This window comes from Hyaena hyaena, unplaced genomic scaffold (assembly GCF_003009895.1).
Source record: "Hyaena hyaena isolate Hyena2069 unplaced genomic scaffold, ASM300989v1 scaffold_432, whole genome shotgun sequence".
In the NCBI taxonomy this organism is placed as follows: domain Eukaryota; kingdom Metazoa; phylum Chordata; class Mammalia; order Carnivora; family Hyaenidae; genus Hyaena; species Hyaena hyaena.
Genome location: NW_024081063.1, coordinates 1,573,320 through 1,591,910, shown reverse-complemented (window position 1 = coordinate 1,591,910; position 18,591 = coordinate 1,573,320). Strand labels below are relative to the sequence as shown.

General features: G+C 44.8%; 1 protein-coding gene across 1 annotated transcript in view; it reads left to right on the top strand.

Moving 5' to 3' along the window:
• Positions 1-5,246: 5,246 nt before the first annotated feature.
• The window catches only part of STAB2 (stabilin 2), a gene marked incomplete at its 5' end in the record, with an annotated part of 137,737 nt that continues 124,392 nt past the window's right edge, over positions 5,247-18,591 (top strand). Inside the window, 3 exons of the mRNA XM_039252871.1 lie at positions 5,247-5,332; positions 6,393-6,462; positions 15,558-15,653. Coding sequence (XP_039108802.1) covers positions 5,247-5,332; positions 6,393-6,462; positions 15,558-15,653 — 252 coding nt within the window. The remainder of the gene's footprint in view (positions 5,333-6,392; positions 6,463-15,557; positions 15,654-18,591) is intronic.

Below are 18,591 nucleotides of genomic sequence, written 5' to 3'. Positions count from 1 at the left end.
TAAGAATGTTCTCCATATAGATGGATCTGGGAGATGTTCTCTCTTCCTCTTTTTCTGTCAGACTTGGGAATCAAAATAAGAATGTTCTCCATATAGATGGATCTGGGAGATGTTCTCTCTTCCTCTTTTTCTTAGAAGAGTTTTTGTATAATTGGTATGATTTCTTCCTTAAGTGTGAAGTAGTACTGACCAGTAAAGACATCTGGCATGGAATTTGCTTTGTAGGAAGGATTTTAACTTCAAATTCACCTTCTCAAATAGATAAAAAGATGTAGGTCTGACTCTTGAATAAGAAAGGGAACCAAGGGAGGTTAGATTGGAAAGGTCTTAGACTGTGTAGTTCTAAAAACATTTGGTAAAGCTGATGGGGAGCACTCAGGCAGAGTCCCCAAAAGAGGAGTCCTCCATTTTGCAGCAACAGACCTGCCCTGGTATCACTATCATGCTCAGGCACGGGCTGGAAGCAGTTGTGGGAGGCGTGGCCTCGTGAACAGGATGGAGGCTCGCTGGGAAATTGTGCTCCCGCAGTGTACGTGTGAGAGGTGTTATTTTCATGGCGACTCTACCCAGAGAGGAGGGCCTTGGGAAACTGCCTTTATAACCACCACCCCCTCATTCCCCAGGTGGTTGGAAACAGCTGGTCCAGTGAATCCTTCTTAGAGCAACAGCTGCTTAAATTTTTAAAAAGAAGGGCTAGAGCACCTGGGTGGCTAAGTGTCTGACTCTTGATTTCAGCTCAGGTCATGATCTCATAGTTTCGTGGGTTCGAGCCCCACGTCAGGCTCTGTGGGCTGAACTTGCAGAGCCTGCTCCGGATTCTCTGTCTCCCTCTCTCTCTGCCCCTCTCCTGCTCACACACTCTCTGTCTTTCTCACAATAAATAATTTTAAAAATTAATAAATAAAAAGAAGGGCTTGCTAACTGTCTCCTAAGGAAAAGGGGAGCCCAGACTGCTAGAGACAGCATCTCACTCTTGGGACCTGGAATGGGAGAAGCACCCTAATTACTCTGTAATCAGCCTTTGGCCTATATTCTCAATAGATGGCTCTGCCCTGTTTGCTGCTCTGTATGTTTTTTTTTTTTAATGCTTATTTATTTATTTTGAGAGAGAATGGGAAAGGGACAAAGAGAAAGGGAGAAAGAGAATCCCAAGCAGGCTCCGCAGTGTAAGCACAAATTCTGATGCAGGGCTTGCTGTCACGAACTGTGGGATCATGATCTGAGCCAAAATCAAGAGTCAGGCCTTAGTCATCTGAGCCACGCAGGCGTCCCACTGCTCTGTATGTTATCACAAGGCAAGGCCCGAGCAGAAGGGATACCCAGAGGATGAAAGAGTCATATCTGCCTCAGAGGAGGGTCCAGGAGAGTGTTTCCACAGGAGGAAAGGTACAGGCAAGGTGTGGAGTGAAGGGCATGCCTGGCCTGTGGGATGGACAGACGGAATGGGAGACGGGAGAGGCGGTGACTCATGCAGGGAGGAAGCTAAGGAGCAGAATGCGAGCACAGGAGGCTGGGACTCTGTTGTCATTGCCTGCAGATTAAAAATGCCCGGGAGAGCATATTTCTGCAAGCTATCTCTGAATGCTGGGTCCCAGGCCTGAGGAGGCCCTGTGTCCCTCTGAGCCAGTCCAAAGGGCAAGCTACGGATCACTCAGAGAGCATCTTGCACGCCTAGCCCTAGGGAGAGGCCCAGGGGCCACGAGAGGGAAACTGGCAAAACTGTCAGTTCTCTACCTTCCTGGTCCTGCTCAGAGAAGGGCCTGGTTCCCAAAACACCATCTCAGACCCAGGAGTGCCTAATATCAAAAGGAAATGGAAGAAGAGCTATTTGATAGTCAACAATCTATGGAAACACTCTCACAGCACCCCTTGCTCTGCATTGTGAATGCAAGTGGGTTTCAGGTGAACTTCAAAGTGTGTACCTGCCTCCTGCTTGGTGAGGCCCTCACCCTCCTCTCCATCCCCAACTCCTACGGCTCTTTGTAGGATAAAGATGCAATCTTTAACAAGGCTCTTCTTCAATGATCTGTCCATTGCCCCCTATTGAGACCAAATCTAAGTCAGCTGGGCCTTTGAGGGTTAGTTTTTGGGGGGTGTCAATGTTGGTAACCGCCAGTAGGTGGATTGAGAAAACTTCCCCCCTCCCCATTAGCCTTATCCCAGTTTGTAAACCAGTGTTTATCTGAGAGTCTGTTAATCCATGACTATCTCCCCACCAGACTAGTAGGACTATGGAAATAAAGCAGGTCTGGGTGCTCACCTTGTATACCCAGGACCTTACAGGGCCCTGATTCAAACAGGTACCCAGTGACTTACTCCCTGAGTATTATTACCTATCGCAATGCTAATCTGGATGAACATGAACTGGAGAGGATGGGGAGCATCCACTTTAAATAATAACCATCGTTTATTGAGCACCTAATATTCCATCCATGCCTGCCAGGAAGACATGTGAACTGAATCTTCGAGTCATGCATTGACCTTCCTAAAAGGGCCCAGTGAGCAAAGAGTCGTACTGGAGTCTAAACCCACATGATAGTTTTTAAGGTGATTTATAAATCATAGCTACATGTCCGTGTGTCTTCTCTTTTGCCCACCTCATAAACATTTCTGTCCTCTGTGCCGTGAATCTGCCACATGGCAGTGCTTGATGAGTATGTAGGATAGTGATGGATGGTATCAGTGTGTAGACTCCGGAGCACTGGCCAGGGTTTGAAGCCCGGCTCTGACACTGTAGTGGGAAGGAAGCCCACAGACTCGAAATGTACAAGTCTCTGTAGGTTACCAGTATTCTGCATGTAGGAAAGACACAGGGGAGCCAGAGAGAACACCAGCCACAGTAATGGGACTAGACTCTTTCATCTCCCCACCCCTACAATTTATAATGATCTTTTAGTTATTTATTTATTTATTTTATTTATTTATTTAGAGGAGGGGTGGATGAGACAGAGATAGAGACAGAGAGAGGGAGATAGAAAGAATCCCAAGCAGTCTCCACCCTTTATCCACCCAATGCAGGGCTTGAACCCATTAACTGTGAGATCATGACCGTAGCTGAAACCAAGAGTCTGACGCTTAACTGACTGGGCCACCCAGGCACCCCTATAAATGTTCTTTTAAAGAACTAACCTAGTGACTCAAATGAGCCATCAGGGTCCTTTCAGGAGAACTGTTTCTCTCAGTAGTTAAAAGTCTCTTCCAAGAACTGCTTTTCATTTTCTATGGATGCTGATTTCTTGGAAGATGTATGGCACAGCAAGATCGTGGGCTTTGTCAGTGGGGGTCGGAAGAGGAGGCAGGGCTGGAAAGTGGACACTTCATGTAGAGGAGGGGTCAGTCCCTCACTACCCCTTGCCAGCTGGGTAACTCTAGGCAAGTCACTCTACTACCCTGTGCCTCAGTTTCCTTATCTAGAAAATAGGGCTAAAAATAGGACTTAACCTCAGAGGATTACTTTGAGCAGTAAATAGGCGCATACTTTATTATTATCTAGAACCCCATGTCCTTGGCTATTTTGGGAAAGGCATTTGTCCTGCTAACTTTAATTTGGGATAATATGACCTGCCTCATTCACACAGACACATTTCATGACCATTGCATGATTTCTGCTTGGAGCTGGCTGGTCCAGATCACTTATTTTAATAGTCAGACCTCACCCAAACTGTTGTTAAATCCATGCTGCACTCAAGGTGCAGAACAATGGCAAATATAAAAAGAAAAAGAGGGGTACCTGCGTTGCTCAGTTGGTTAAGTGTTTGTCTCTTGGTTTCGGCTCAGGTCATCATCTCAAGGTTCATGAGTTCGAACCCCACACCAGGCTCCATGATAACAGAGTGGATCCTGCTTGGGATTCTCTCTCCTCTCTCTCTCTCTGCCCCTACCCCACTCGAACACTCTCTTTCTCTCTTGAAATAGATAAACCTAAAAGTATTTTTTAAAAAAGAAAGAAATAAAAAGAAGTTTTTCAACCTTATTACCACAGTACCTTAAACTTCTGTCATTTTCCATTACTTTAAATCCTCTTTTTGGTTTCAGGCATTGCAATATCTTTGTAGCTAAATGTCCCTCCCCCACAACATGTAATATAATGCTTGGCACATAGTACATATTCCCTGAATGATTAGTGAATGACTAAAATCCTCTAATAAATGTCTAGAAAAGATCTGATTCAGGTTTAGCATAGCCCGAAAGTACAGAACCCATGTTTGTTTAGAATTAGCTTGTGAGTGAAATAAAAATTCCTTTGCCATAGAAAGCACTTCCTTCATTGGCACCAACCATCCCATTAACCCTCATCAGCCACCACTTCCCCCAAACCCAGCTACCAAGTTCCAGCCCCACCAAACTTTATATTATTCCCAAGATCAACTCGTGCCCTTTCACAACCCTGACGCTTCGTACTTGCTGTTCTCTGTTTCTGAAATACCCTTCCCTTCCAAGCATGACCAACTCCTACCAAGCCTTCAAAACCCCAGCTTAAAGGACTCCTCCCTAGAGATGCCTCCCAGACTTCTCAAGGCAGCATCAACAGCTCTCATCTCCGGGCTCCCTCAGCACCCTATCTACAGCCCTGAGTGCGAGTCCTAGCTTTAGAGTCCTGCTGAGGGCAGAACTAAAGTCCCAGCTTTGCAACTTAATAAAGTGTGAAACGGGGTCAAGTTACATGGCCTCCCTGAACTTCAGTCTCTTCATCTGCTGACCAGCAACAGTAGCACTACCTGAAGGTTGCAGTGGGAATAATTTAATTAGAAAATTATAAAGTATAAAAATGAAAAAGGCTAAAGGATAGCAAATGCTTAAGAAATAGTAGATAGTCCAATGCCTTCTATCACAGCACCTGACTATACTGTGATTCACGCGCCTTTGTGTGGCCCTGGATGATGCCAGCAGGGCCATCAGGGGTTTTAACTATTTAATTAGTAGCATGGTACCTGGCACACAGTAGATGCTTCCATGCAGAATGCTTCGAGCAATTATGAATGAGTGAATCTGAGGGGCGCCTGGGTGGCTTAGTCGGTTAAGCGTCCGACTTTCGCTTGGGTCATGATCTCACGGTTCGTGGGTTCGAGCCCCGCGTCGGGCTCTGTGCTGACTGTCAGCTCAGAGCCTGGAGCCTGTTTCAGAGTCTGTGTCTCCCTCTCTCTCTGACCCTCCCCTGCTCACGCTGTCTCTCTCTCTCTCCTAGAAATAAATAAAACATTAAAAAAAAAAATGAATGAGTGAATCTGAGCCTTTTCATTTCCTAGAGTGCCCAGGAGGTGCCAGGTCCCCTTGCAATGGAAGGGGCAGTTGTGCAGAAGGCATGGAAGGGAACGGAAGCTGTTCCTGCCAGGTAAGTTCAGAGACGTGTTCTCCTTCTCCCTCCCCTTACCTCTGGTCCCTCCTTAAACACCTATATGCTAAGTGGAGTCTCTAAAAAGTAGTGAGGTTCATGAAAAGAGTATACGATCTGCAATAAAATGACCTCTTAGGGACTGGAGACCTTTGGGAGAGTCAGTTCGCTGCTCAGCCTTAAGTGTATCCATCTATAAAATGGGTTTGATAAAAACTCCTATGTACTTACATTTGTTGAAAAAATGAAGTGAGATCATATGTGTGAAAACATTTTGGGGACCTCCACAGAGCAGTATAAATTACTGTCTTTGTTTCTGTTAATAATCACTAATAGCAGACTACTCTGTGGTCAGTGGGTCTGTCAAGAGAAGAATGTCTTTGTTATCCCATGAAAGTGACATGCTGTGAGCTGCAAGCCTCAGATAATTTAAATACAAAGAAGTCCATCTGAAAGGGATGGACCTCAACTGCCTTCTGAAATGCAAAATCCAGGGCATCTACGTGGCTCAGTCGGTAAAGCAGTAAAACACCTGACTCTTGATTTCAGATCAGGTCATGATCTCAGCGTTTGTGAGTTAGAGTCCCACGTCAGGCTCTGTGCTGATAACATAGCACAGATAACATGGAGATTCTCTTCCTCCCTCTCTGCCCCTCCCCGACTCATGCACTTGCGCGCGCTCTCTCTCTCTCTCTCTCTGTCAAAAATAAATAAATAAACCAAAAGAATGCAACACTGAAAGAATTTTCATTTCACTCTTGAGTGAAATTAACGATGAGGCTGTTAGCACTTACCCTCTGTATCTTTGGACTGGAAAAGCAGTTCCCTTCAGAAGTGCTCAGACTCTTAGTGAAAAATGATGCAGGGATTAATGTTTGCATTGTAACATAAAACCAGCAACGAAAAAAAGGCAGAAATAGAAAGAAGAAGCTTCAGGAAAGGACAGAAGGAAGATACAGTTGAGAAATGAATGTTGACCAGAGTGTCAGTGAGGAAATCCAAGGGCTTCCCGGGACGTAGATCACTTGGGTCTCATGCCATCTGCCTGGGTGTTCCACAGGACAGGTTTGGGGGAGCTGCCTGTGAAACCTGTATGGATGACAATGTATTTGGACCCAGCTGCTCAGCAGGTACGTCTCATTTTTATGTAATTAAATGTATTCGTAAGGGCTGAAGGTCAAACATGGCTTATGCCACTGAAGATCCCAGAAAGGCTATTGTTTGGGAGGAGTGGGGGTGGGGTGGGGGAAGCATCAAACAGTTATGTACTGAGTCTACACAGGCAACACCAAGAGTGGACAAAAATGCAGTCTTTGAAAGAGAGACAGTGTTTTCTGCGGTTTTCAGGGGACTACTCACCAGTGATGCCTTCCGGCCCACTTGGCACTGTATGGTTGCCTCTCTCCAGGCTCCAGGACCCAATATCCATCTGTTCCTTGCCCTGGAAGTCTTTCTGGGTCCTGGTCCCAGCATAGACCTTCTCCCTAGGGGCCTCTTCTTCCACAATGGGCCTCACCACCTTCTGTCCCTTCCTTTTGGGGAGTCCTCAAATACCTGAGATGATTGGGGATTATGGGCTCCATCTTGAAGATTAAACAAACTAATAAACATAATTGACACTGGCTTGTACACCCCCTTGTTTCCCCCCCAGAAGCAGACCCTGAGACAAGGTAGCATACCTGTCAGGTGACCCCAGAAACACTAAGAAAATGACAGGGGAGAAATATAGGATGTGTCATCAAGCCAGAGGCAAGTGTGGATGATTGGAGCTGAATGCCCTGGGGAACTGGGGCATCAGTGTAGAACAGCCACCTGGGGGTCCTCCCACCACAGGGGAGTGGGATCCACAGCATGGTAGGCAGAATAATGGCTTCCCCAAAATATCCACATCTAATCCCTTGGACCTAGGAATATGTTAACCTACATGATAAGGGGACTTATGTTTGCAGAAACGGAGAGATTTTCCTGGATTCTCCGGGTGGGCCCGCTGTACACAAAGGTCCTTAAATGTGGAGGAAGAATTCAGAAGGCATAGTATCAACATGATGAGAAGTGAGAAAAACTCCACCAGCCTTTGCTGGCTTTGAACATGAAAGGGGGCCACGAGCCGTGCAACGTGGGCAGCCTCTAGAAGCCAGGAAAGGCAAGGCAACAAACTGATTCCAGCACGGGGCACCTGGGTGGCTCAGTTGGTTATGAGTCTGATTCTTGATTTCAGCTCAGGTCATGATCTCAGGGTCTTGAGATTGAACCCCAAGTCAGGTTCCAAGCTCAGCGCAGAGATTGCTCGGGGTTTTCTCTCTCCCCTCCCCTCTTCTTCCCTCCTCCACTTGCTCTCTCTCTCTCTAAAAAAAAGTAAAACACACACACACACACACACACACACACACACACAGCCCCCAGTGGGCATTTGGGCAGAGCAGCCTTCCTAGGAAGGGCTTACAGGCCTTACTGGAAGTTGGCTGCAATGCACGGAATTGGTAAGGCTTAGAGAACATGGGCATAGTAGGGACAGTGTCTGCCGGATTCACAGCCTCCCAGAAAGGGTAGGTCGAGTGACCTTTCTCCAACACCACCTTGGTTCTGGTCTTTATGGAAAAGTCGGATTTGGTAGACACTGCTTTGATTCAAATATTTTTTAAATTATATATGTTTTTTTAACACTTTTTTAGTGCTTATTTATTTTTGAGAGAGAGACAGAGCATGAGCAGGGAAGGGGGAGAGAGAGAGAGGGAGACACAGAATCCGAAGAAGGCTCCAGGCTCTGGGCTGTCAGCGCAGAGCCTGATGTGGAGCTAGAACCCATGAACTGTGAGAGCATGACCTGAGCCAAAGTTGGATGTTCAGCCAACTGAGCCACCCAAGCACCCTTGATTCAAATATTTTTTGCAAGAAACCTATGCACATACATAGACATCTCACCCCCATAAATTTGCCTTGATAACTTTGACTGGAAACAGCAGAGACATTTCCTTCTAATCCATGGTTCCTTGGAGGCAGGCACTGACCTGTCTTTATCTCCACTACCTCCCACAGTGCTGCCTAACGAGTGAGTGAGTGAGTGTACAAATGAGTGAATGAATGAGTGAAAGACTGATGTAATTCACTCTGACCGTGTTGTCCTGACCCACAAGCTTGAGTTTGAGAGGCAGCATGTAGATATAATTAGAGCTATGGCTTTACACCCAGACTAGCTTCAGCACTAAGGCTTCTAATTGTGGGAACTTTAAGTATGCTAAGCACATTCTCTGTCTTCGTCTTCATCTGTAAAAGTAGAAACCATACTGTCTCCTTCAGTGTTATTATGCGGATGTAGTGAGATAATCGGTGCACAATAAATGTTAGCAATTATTATTATTAATACCTATTATTCCCCAGTGGACCCCAATCTTGTGTTTTTGTTTGTTGACTGTTCCATAGATTATGGAATGTTGGCAAAAACAAATTTAAAACAGACATCGGTATTCAGTGAGTTTTTAACATTACGTATTATATTAAAGAACATGTCTCCCCAATTGGCCCTTCCCTACCATAATACTAGGATCTGAATCACACGTGTTAAGTAAATCTTGAAATGGGAAGGGAAAAAACATAGCATCCCATACACATTACTTAGCAAGAAAGCCAGGTACAGCTTGGGGATGAAAAGCTGGAAAGAAGATGAGCCCCTGGTGCCTCTAAGAATCGGTGCTGGTTACGATACAGGAAATTCTAAACACTTCTAGATAAAGCATCCTACTTTTACACCTGTTTGTGCCATGGAGGAAGGGCAAGTGAGCAGGAGAAAGTTAGGTGGATCAGAAACCTGCATTTATTTCTAAGTAAGAAACCTAAACTGAGGCTCAGGAGAAAGACTCCAAGCTCGAGGTTCCAATCAATAGAACTTTGTAAGATGATGAAATGTCCTGAATTTGCACCATCTAAGCAGCTGGTAGACACATGTGGCTACTGAGCACCTGAAACACAGCCAGTGCAAGTGAAGGACTGGCTTTTAAGTCTTAGTTCATGTCACTTAATTTAAATTTAAATAGCCATGCGCTGCCCTGGGTGGCTCAGTCTTTTGAGCGTCAGACTTCAGCTCAGGTCATGATCTCGAGGTTCATGAGTTTGAGCCCCACATCAGGCCTGCTGCTGGCAGCCCAAAGCCCACTTCAGATGCTCTGTCCCCCTCTCTCTCTGCCCCTCCTCCACTCTCTCTCTCCCTCTCAAAAATAAACATTTAAAAAATTTGAATTATATATACATATAGATAAATAAATAAATAAATAAATAAATAGTGGCTAGTCTCCACCATATTCGATGGTGTAGCTCCAGAACATAACAGTTAAGAGACTTTGAAATCAGACTGGCCTAAGTTTGAAACTACCCCAAGTTGCTGTGTGACCTGGGGCAAGCTATTTAACCTCCCAAAGCCTTCTTCAGCTATAACACAGGAATAATAATACCTGCCTGTGAGACTGACAGTGTAGCAAAGCTCTTAGCATCAGGTCACAAGCACTCACTCAATGGAAGCACATAGTCAGTGAGAACAAAATCTTTCCAACGGTAAGCAAGCCATGAACGGATGGGTGGATGGATGGATGGATGGATGGACGGATGGATGGATGGATGGATGAATGGCTCCGTGATGGCTGGTGCTTTTCCATTAACCAGGACAAGGACAACTTACAAACTTGTTCAGCTGGGCCTCCACTGGGTGCCAGTGTTGTTTCATCCAGCAAGGCGCTGGTCCCATAGTGGTGGCAGCTCTGCCTATAAGTAGGACAGCTCTATTAGCCACAGTTTATTTTTAACACTGACTTTAACCTGCTGCCAGAGCCCTAGCCTATCCCGCTGCTGATTAGTTTAGACACGATTTAGAGTCACATCAGCCAAGGGTTTCTGTCTCCGCTCCCAGTGCCCTAGCTAGCTCTGTGCCTCACTCCTGGTTAGGGCAGAATGCAAAGGCCACTTTCTCCAACATGACCCTCAAATTAGTGCCACAGCTGTGCCTTGTCAATAATCATAGCTAGTGTGTGCTGAGCACCTGCTCTGCGCCAGGCCGTGTGCAGAGTTTGACATGCGATGATATCTCTGGATTCCCACAACAATTCTGCAAGCTGCGTTCCTCACTTTATGGATAAAGCACAGAGGTGTCTCAAGGTCAAGCAGCTATTTCAGGGACAGAAGCAGAATTTGGCTGAAAATATCTGACTCCAGAGCCTGCGTGCCCTAACCTTCTGCACTGATCTGCCCCCTGGTGAGCATCCACCATACATTGGACCCCTGACAATAATATTCTAAAGAGGAGACAGATTAGTTCCCCAAGGGGCTGGAAATGCAGATGACAATTATGATCAGTAACAGGATGCTACGGGAACACAGGAGAGCTAGCAGCTCACTCTGCCAAGGAGCATCGCACTGGGGGCTTCAGGCGCTGTCCCGCTGACCCAAGTGGCCAGATGTTGACCACTTTAAAGTCACACACCTCAAGTTTTTTCCTGTCTCTAAAGATTTACTGACACCCGTTCAAAAATTTCAAGGGTTCTTTAAAAGACATATCGGAATCTCTCCACCACTCATGCCTCCTTCCCAGGGATACTTTCTTGGCAATGGCTGGTGACCTGCAATATATATCAGACATTCCCCAAGGCTGTCCGTGCCAGGTCAGTTAATCCAGTACAGAGTCTGTACCAGAAGACAGGACACAGGGAGAGGCTCACAGCATGCACCCCAGAGGGAAGCTTTGTGACAAGGACAACTTTTGCAGGTAGCATCTAAGTTGGGAGCTCGTGCTGAATTAAGTTCAACTCCCCCTTCTGCCTCCTCGCCCTCTTCCATGGGCTACATGACACTCAGGACCTTGAGCCTCTTAGTCTGGCTTCCCCACTGCACTGTGAATCCTCGAGTGTAGGTATTGTGAACTACCCATATTCATACATCCAGTACCTCCTACAATGACTGCCACGAGGTAGGAGCTGAATAGATATTTTTTTTCAATGAGAGAGATGACTTTTTAAAGGTTTATTTATTTTGAGAGAGTGCAAGATGGAGGGGCAGAGACAGAGGGAGAGAGAGAATCATGGGCAAGCTCCATGCTGTCAGCACAGAGCCTGATGTGAGGCTCGAACTCATGAACTGTGAGATCATGACCTGAGTCAACATGAAGAGTCAGACACTTAACCAACTGAGCCACCCAGGTGCCCCTGGATAGACATTTTTTAATTGAATTGAATTGGCCCTTCTCTACCAAGATGTAATTCACCCCTTCCATACCCCAGTTACCTCTGTGACCAATATGACTTCTCTCTGGAACTCCTCTTCTAACAGCTATAGGCGTAGGTGAACGTCAAAGTGCTTTGTTAAAATAGAAATGATGGCAAATCAGATTTTGAAGTGAGGATGACAATTCCAAATCTGATTTAAATGTTCACAATATTTGAATGAATACTCAAGCTAGATGTCTCCCATTTTCATACATAATGCAGAATTAATGAGCCCTACCTCACAGGGTGCGACTAGCATCAGATGAGATAATGTGTATAAAGTGAGTGGCAAAATGCCTGGTGGATAATAAGTGCTTAATAAAGGGAAGTGCAGGGCCCGTTCTACAGTGAGTTAAGGGAGGGACATGCCTCAGGTGCCAAATTTAAGGAGGCATCAAAAACTCAGTAATCAAAGGATGCCAGGGTAGCTTAGTCAGTTAAGTGATCAACTCTTGGTTTTGGCTCAGGTCATTATCTCATGGTTTCAAGGGTTTGAGCCTCATGTAGGACTGTGTGCTGACAGTGTGGAGCCTTCTTGGGATTCTCTCTCTCTTCCTCTCTCTTTGACCTTCCCCACCTCTCTCTTTCTCTCTCTCTTTCTCTCAATAAATAAACTTTTTTAAAAAAACCTCAGTAATCAAGATAAGTCATTTTATTTCTAAGCTATGACAGCTATAACAAAGGACTGCAAACTTGGTGGCTTCAAAAATAGGAATTTAGGGCCTCAGTTCTGGAAGCTAGAAATCCAAAATCAAATGTCAGCAGTTTGAGCGCTCTGGGAGAGGCCCCTACTGATCTCATGAAGCCTCTGGTCACACATGTGTTGTGGGGCTTGAGGCAACATCACACAATCTCTGGATGGCCATCTTGTCCTCATATCTGTGCCTGCTCCTCTTCTTAGAAGGACCAGTAGAATTGGGCTAAGGCCCCCCCTCCTCCAGTAGGAACTCAACTGAACTAATTCCATCTTCACTGACTGTTTCCAAATAAGGTGACTCAGGCACTGGGAGTTAGCATTTCAGTGTATCCTTCCGAGAGACAAAATCAACCCATGACAATCATATTTTTAAATTATTGAGCAGGGACACCTGGGTGGCTCAGTCAGTTAAGGGTCTGACTCTTGATTTCAGCTCAGGTCATGATCTCACAGTTTGTAGGTTCGAGCCCCATGTCAGGCTCTGCACTGCCAGTGTGGAGCCTTCTCTCTCCTTCTCTCTGCCCCTCTCCTGCTCATGCTCTATCTCTAACCAAATAAATAAATAAACTTTAAAAATAAAATAAAATAAATTATTGAACAAAATATCAAAATACCAAAGAAAGGCAGGATCCAACTCTGCACTTGAGCTACTCTGCCTCATTCTCCCCACCTCCTGCTCTGCCTCACCCTTTCTCCTTGTAGCCTGTCTCCCCTGCTCACCTTAATCCTGGTCCTGCAGGAAGCTGTCTTTATTGATAATCTAGTTTTGTAGTTATTCGTATTGTTATGAAACACCAACAAAAGATATTGTAGGTAAATACAGAGACAGGGTAAGAACTTCCAAGAGATTCCCATTGAATAGGAGAGAAAAAATATACAAATTGAGAAAGAAAAAGCAGCCCTGACAGCTGTTGGTTGTCAGCTTTTTCGCTCCCAGCTAGGCTGCGGTGCTCCCCCATGAGCACTGACAATTTCACAGAATATCACATCAACGACTTGCTATATCCATGGTGGAACAAGACAAAAACTAGGCCACTGTGAAATCAAGTCTGGGTAGAGAAATAAACAATGATAGTGGGCAATGATAAAAATAACTCAATAGCTGCCTCTCCTGGTCACCATGAGTGGGGATGCTGCTCACCCTTCAAGGCCAACCAAAGCCCCCTCCTCCATGGTGCCACTCAGAGGTCCCAACGCAGAATCTGCTTCTCTGTGGTCCAGCAGCGCCTTCTTTGTACCTTGTCCCCTATCATACCCTACTGTAACTACCAACTTTGTACCTTGTCCCCTATCACACCCTACTCTCTATGCCTAAGAGCCTACTAGCACCAGTGGTCAAATGAAGTCAGCAGCAGCAAGGGTCAGCAGTTATGGCAGAAACAGCAGAGCCACACATGGACTTCCATTGGCATGCGAAAGAGAGAACATTGGAGGCAAAGTCATGGAGGTGTGAGATGCAGGAGGTGTGGTATGTCTCTCCTAGGCCAGCCTCACCCATCTCTTCCTGACCAGCTAGCATTGCCATTGATCTATCACGTCCTAACATTCATCACACTACGTTGTGATGGGCTGCCTTCTTCTGCCATTACACTTGGAGGGCACAGACTTTGTCCTTTTTATCTCTGGGTCATTAATCTCAAGCATAGCACTCCGGACATGAGAGATGTTCAATACGTGTTTTGAAGGAAGAAAGGCAAACTAATGAGTCATCCCCATGTGCTTAGAACCTAAGATGTATAAAATGAAGCAGTGGAAAGTGAAAAGTAAAACGGTTGGAATCAGATTGGAGAGAGCCTTGTTTGCCAAAGAGAGGGATTTAGATTTCATTTGGTTAGCAGTTGGAAGTCACTGAGATATCTGGAGGGATGATCACCTTGATGCCATCACTGATCATATGAAATGGACAGAACGGAGAGGTGAGAGCTTGGACAGCAAGGCCAGGTAATGCTACTGCAACAGTCCAGGCACCTGAAGGAGAACCGTTCTGATGGATATAAAAAGCAGGAGATTGAGGGGGACAATAAGAAAGAATTAAAGGATTTTTTTTATTAGCTATTTAGAATACTTTATTAATCCTTGCTTTTCCAGTATTTGGTTAGGTTTTTAAGCAGGTGGATCTTCTTAATTATGTTTCATTTGCATTAATATTAAATTGGCTGGCACGCAATGAATACATGTGTAGTAGGCAGAAGAATGGCCCCCCAAAGAAGTCTGTATCCTGATTCCTGGAACTTGTAAATGTGTTAGGTTACATGGCAAAGGAGAATTAAGAATTAATTAATTAATTTAATTAAGATAATAAATTTGTGTTGTTTTAAGTCACAATTAAGTTGTGGTAATTTGTTCCAGCAGCAAAAGGAAACCAATACTATATGTTGTACCAAGGGCTGGGCCCAGGATGCTGTGGACTCAGCCAGATAGTAAACCTTGCTACTGGGTCGCCTGGGTGTCTTAGTCGGTTAAGTGTACAACTTTCGCTTAGGTCATGATCTCGCAGTTCATGGGTTTGAGCCCCACGTCGGGCTCTGTGCTGACTGCCAGCTCAGAGCCTGGAGCCTGTTTCAGTCTGTGACTCCCTCTCTCTCTGACCCTCCCCTGCTCATGCTGTCTCTCTCCCAGAAATAAATAAAACATTTAAAAACAAAATCTTGCTACAAATGAGCTGCAAACTGAGTGCAAAAGAATTGCCCTTCATTTGTCATTCCTGAAACTATCTGTCAGTGGGCTGAAAAGCCAGCTATTTCAAGCCAGAAATCATGGCATAGTTACTCTCTGCCCTTTCAAGTTTCCTTTTTTATGTTTGAATTTCCCCATCATTCAGGAAGTAGGATTTATTCCGGTAGAGAGTAGATCCCCACCAACAACAGTGATTGAGTCAGTGGTAGCTTCTCTCTGTTACACGTGACAGGTGTATAAAAAAACATTAAGTGAATTCTCTTCTTGAGGTGTTCAAATATGAAGTAACTAGTTTAAAAGTAGAGAAAAGGCATTCCAGTGTGCTCTAATGGACCAATACATTATCTCGTCCAGCTGGAGAAATCATATGAGGTAGGGATTACTGCCCTCATGTTATATGTTATATTAGCTCATGGTATGTTAGCTCTGAAGCTAATAAAATGAAAATAAAGCCAAGATCTAAACCAGGTCTCTAGGACTCCAAACCCATGGTTCTTCCCCTCTCGTCATGCGGCTTCTCAATAAAAGCGATCTCAAAGCATTACTCCCCCAAAATCTTCAGAAGAGGTCTACATTGAATAATGAACAACACATGTTCTGTCTGCAGTGTGCAGCTGTGTGCACGGCATGTGCAACAGTGGGATAGATGGTGACGGAAGCTGTGAGTGCTACTCCGGGTACACTGGCCCAAACTGTGACAAGCGTAAGTACGGCTGCTCTCCTTGATGCCACACTGGGTCAGATAGGCACAGGCATATGTGCTTCAGCTTTGTATTCCCATAGGCACATCCTGGGGCTCTACGTGAGCAGCGTGCCATCAAATATTTTCCTGGGAGAACACCAAAAATTAAAAAGACAGGGAAAAGAAGAAAAAGAGAGGATGGGAGGGGAAAGTGAGGAGTGAGGAGGGAAGAGGAGAGGAGGGGAGGGAAGAGATCGTCTAGAAGAGTGGAACTCAGGGAAGATTTGGGAGCGATGTACTGACATAGCTGTGTTTTAGGAAGGTCAAGCTGGTGGCAGTGCAAAGGATAGAACAGAGAGGGTTGGAAGACCAGCTGAGGTCATTGCAATAAGTCCACCGCCCAGTAAGGGAGGTAAGGCGTGTTCTCAGTTGCAGGTCTCAAGGACAGAACACATCCACAGGAAACGGAGGCCCACTAAGGTTAAGTGATTCACTAGAAGTCACAAAACTACTAAATAGAAGAGCTGGAATTCAGATCATTTGAAATTCTTTGAATGCTCTATTACACTGGGTTCAAGCAAGAGGTAGAAACCACAGGATGATCGAAACAAGGGAAGTTTAATATAAAGAATTAGCAAGCTATCACAGGAAAGTGGCTATAAAAACGCAAAGTGAACTCTAGGGTAGCTGAGCATAATAGAGAAGGACAAGCTTGGAAGGGGATGGCCATCCCAAGGCTGAGTTCAAATCCTTTTGGAGAAGGTATGGTGGCAGCCCACTGGGTGGAGAAGAGGTTTGCTGGTTTGTCCAAGCTGGCACGGGACCCCGTCATTAGGCACTCAGGAAACATCCCCCAGGGCACTGATGAGGCAAGGCTGGTGGGCAAGCACACAGAGGGAGTTGTGGCGAGGTAGGTGCCAAACTTGGAGTGGGCAGTGTCTGTGTGTGGAGAGAGCTGGAAGAAGATGGTCATTGGGTCCAGGTTGACCATGCAAGGCCACCATAGAGTGCGTACTCTGAGTGCATGGCTGGGCAGAGCATCACTGAATGTCCTCACACATTTGCACCACCAACAGACTGTGCAGCAGCAATACACCAACACAGCAGAAACACAACACTGCACACAGGAAGCAACAGGAGGAACTCTTTCTCCTACAATGGCCCTCCAGTGCGCCCTACTGGCCAAACTTAACATAATCACTGTAAAGGAGAAATGTCCGGAATCAAAGAGCGGGTAATGAAGGGTGAATTTGGAGTTTATCCATTAAGAAATTAGACATTCTTCTTTTGACACTAGCCTCACTTAACTTATCCTCTGGGTTTTATTCTTCTAATCTACAAAGTGAAGGGATTAGATAAGATTCGAATTCAACAAATTCAAAACTCATTTTATTGAAAATAACTGAGATGCTATGAACAGTAAAGAGGATGAATAAGACAAAGCCTTTTTCATGTGGAGGAGACAGACACACAAATGACAAGTTCAAATCAACAGCAGCATGAAATTCAGGTGGATAGGATATCTCCTTCTATAGGCCAGGAGTCTATGCCCAGTGGACTCAGGAGCAAAGATCTTTTTTTTAATGTTTTATTTATTTTTGAGAAAGAGAGAGAGAGCATGAGCAGAGGAGGGGCAGAGAGAGAGGGAGACACAGAACCTGAAGCAGTCTCCAAGCTCTGTTAGCACAGAACTAGATGTGGGGCTCAAACTCACAAGCCGTGCAATCATGTCCTGAAGTAAAGTCAGAAGCTTAACCAACTGAATCACCCAGGCACCCTGAGCAAAGATCTTTTTAATAAGACAGCAGACCCATCCAAGAAGCCAGCCTCATGGAGAACACAGACAGATTTGCCTCCAAATGACAAAATAATTCTGTCAAGCCAAAAGATAAACAATAGACTGGCACAAAATATTTGCAACCTGGGGCCCCTGGGTGGCTTAGTCGGTTAAGCATCCGACTTTCGCTTAGGTCATGATCTCGCGGTTCGTGGGTTCGAGCCCCGCGTCGGGCTCTGTGCTGACTGCCAGCTCAGAGCCCGGAGCCTGCTTTGGATTCTGTGTCTCCCTCTCTCTCTGACCCTTCCCTGCTCACGCTGTCTCTCTCTCTCTCTACTAGAAATAAATTTAAAAAACGTTAAAAAAAATATTTGCAACCTACATAGCAGAAAAGTTTCTATAATAATATAAAACCCACAGGCCCAATTTTAAAATTTTCCAAAAAGCAGCTAGTCTATAGGAAGAGAAATAAAAACCAGCCAACAAGCACAGAAAAAGTGCTTAACCCCATGCAGAAATGCAAATGAATCACAGGTTTATTTAAAATAATAATGAAATGGTATTTTAGAGGTTTGGAGGTTTTGGTTTGGTTTTGGTTTTTTTTGCTCACTATGTTACATAGATTGCAAAGATAGATAATACCTATCTGTGTGTATGAGAAAAATCATAGTACTGTCAACAGAGAGATGAATTGCTACAACCTGAGGGAAATTTATTTATTAAAGTTTAAAATAAGCTTACATTTTGCTGCTATAGCCCCAGTTCTAGGAATTTACCTGGAAAAAGAGAGTGACAAGCACCAGTAGGTAAAAATATATATACAAAGAAATTCATAATAGTATTTTCTGGAAACAACTTGAAGGTTCATCAGTAGGAAATGGTTGAGTGAATTGTGGTATACCCTATACCAGTTAGGATAATGCTAGCTGCTTTAAGAGACATACACAAAAATCCACTGGCTTAATGCAAACGTTTCAAAACTATACCAAGGCACCCCAAGTTACCACATAAAACTCACAAGGCTGTTATGGAGATATTTGAACTTTAAAAAAATTTTTTAAGCTTATTTTAATTTTTATAGATAAATAAGCTTAAATTTTTTTTTAAAGTTTAAAATATCTATTTCTGAGACAGAGCAATAACACAAGCAGGGAAGGGGCAGAGAAAGAGAGGGAGACACAG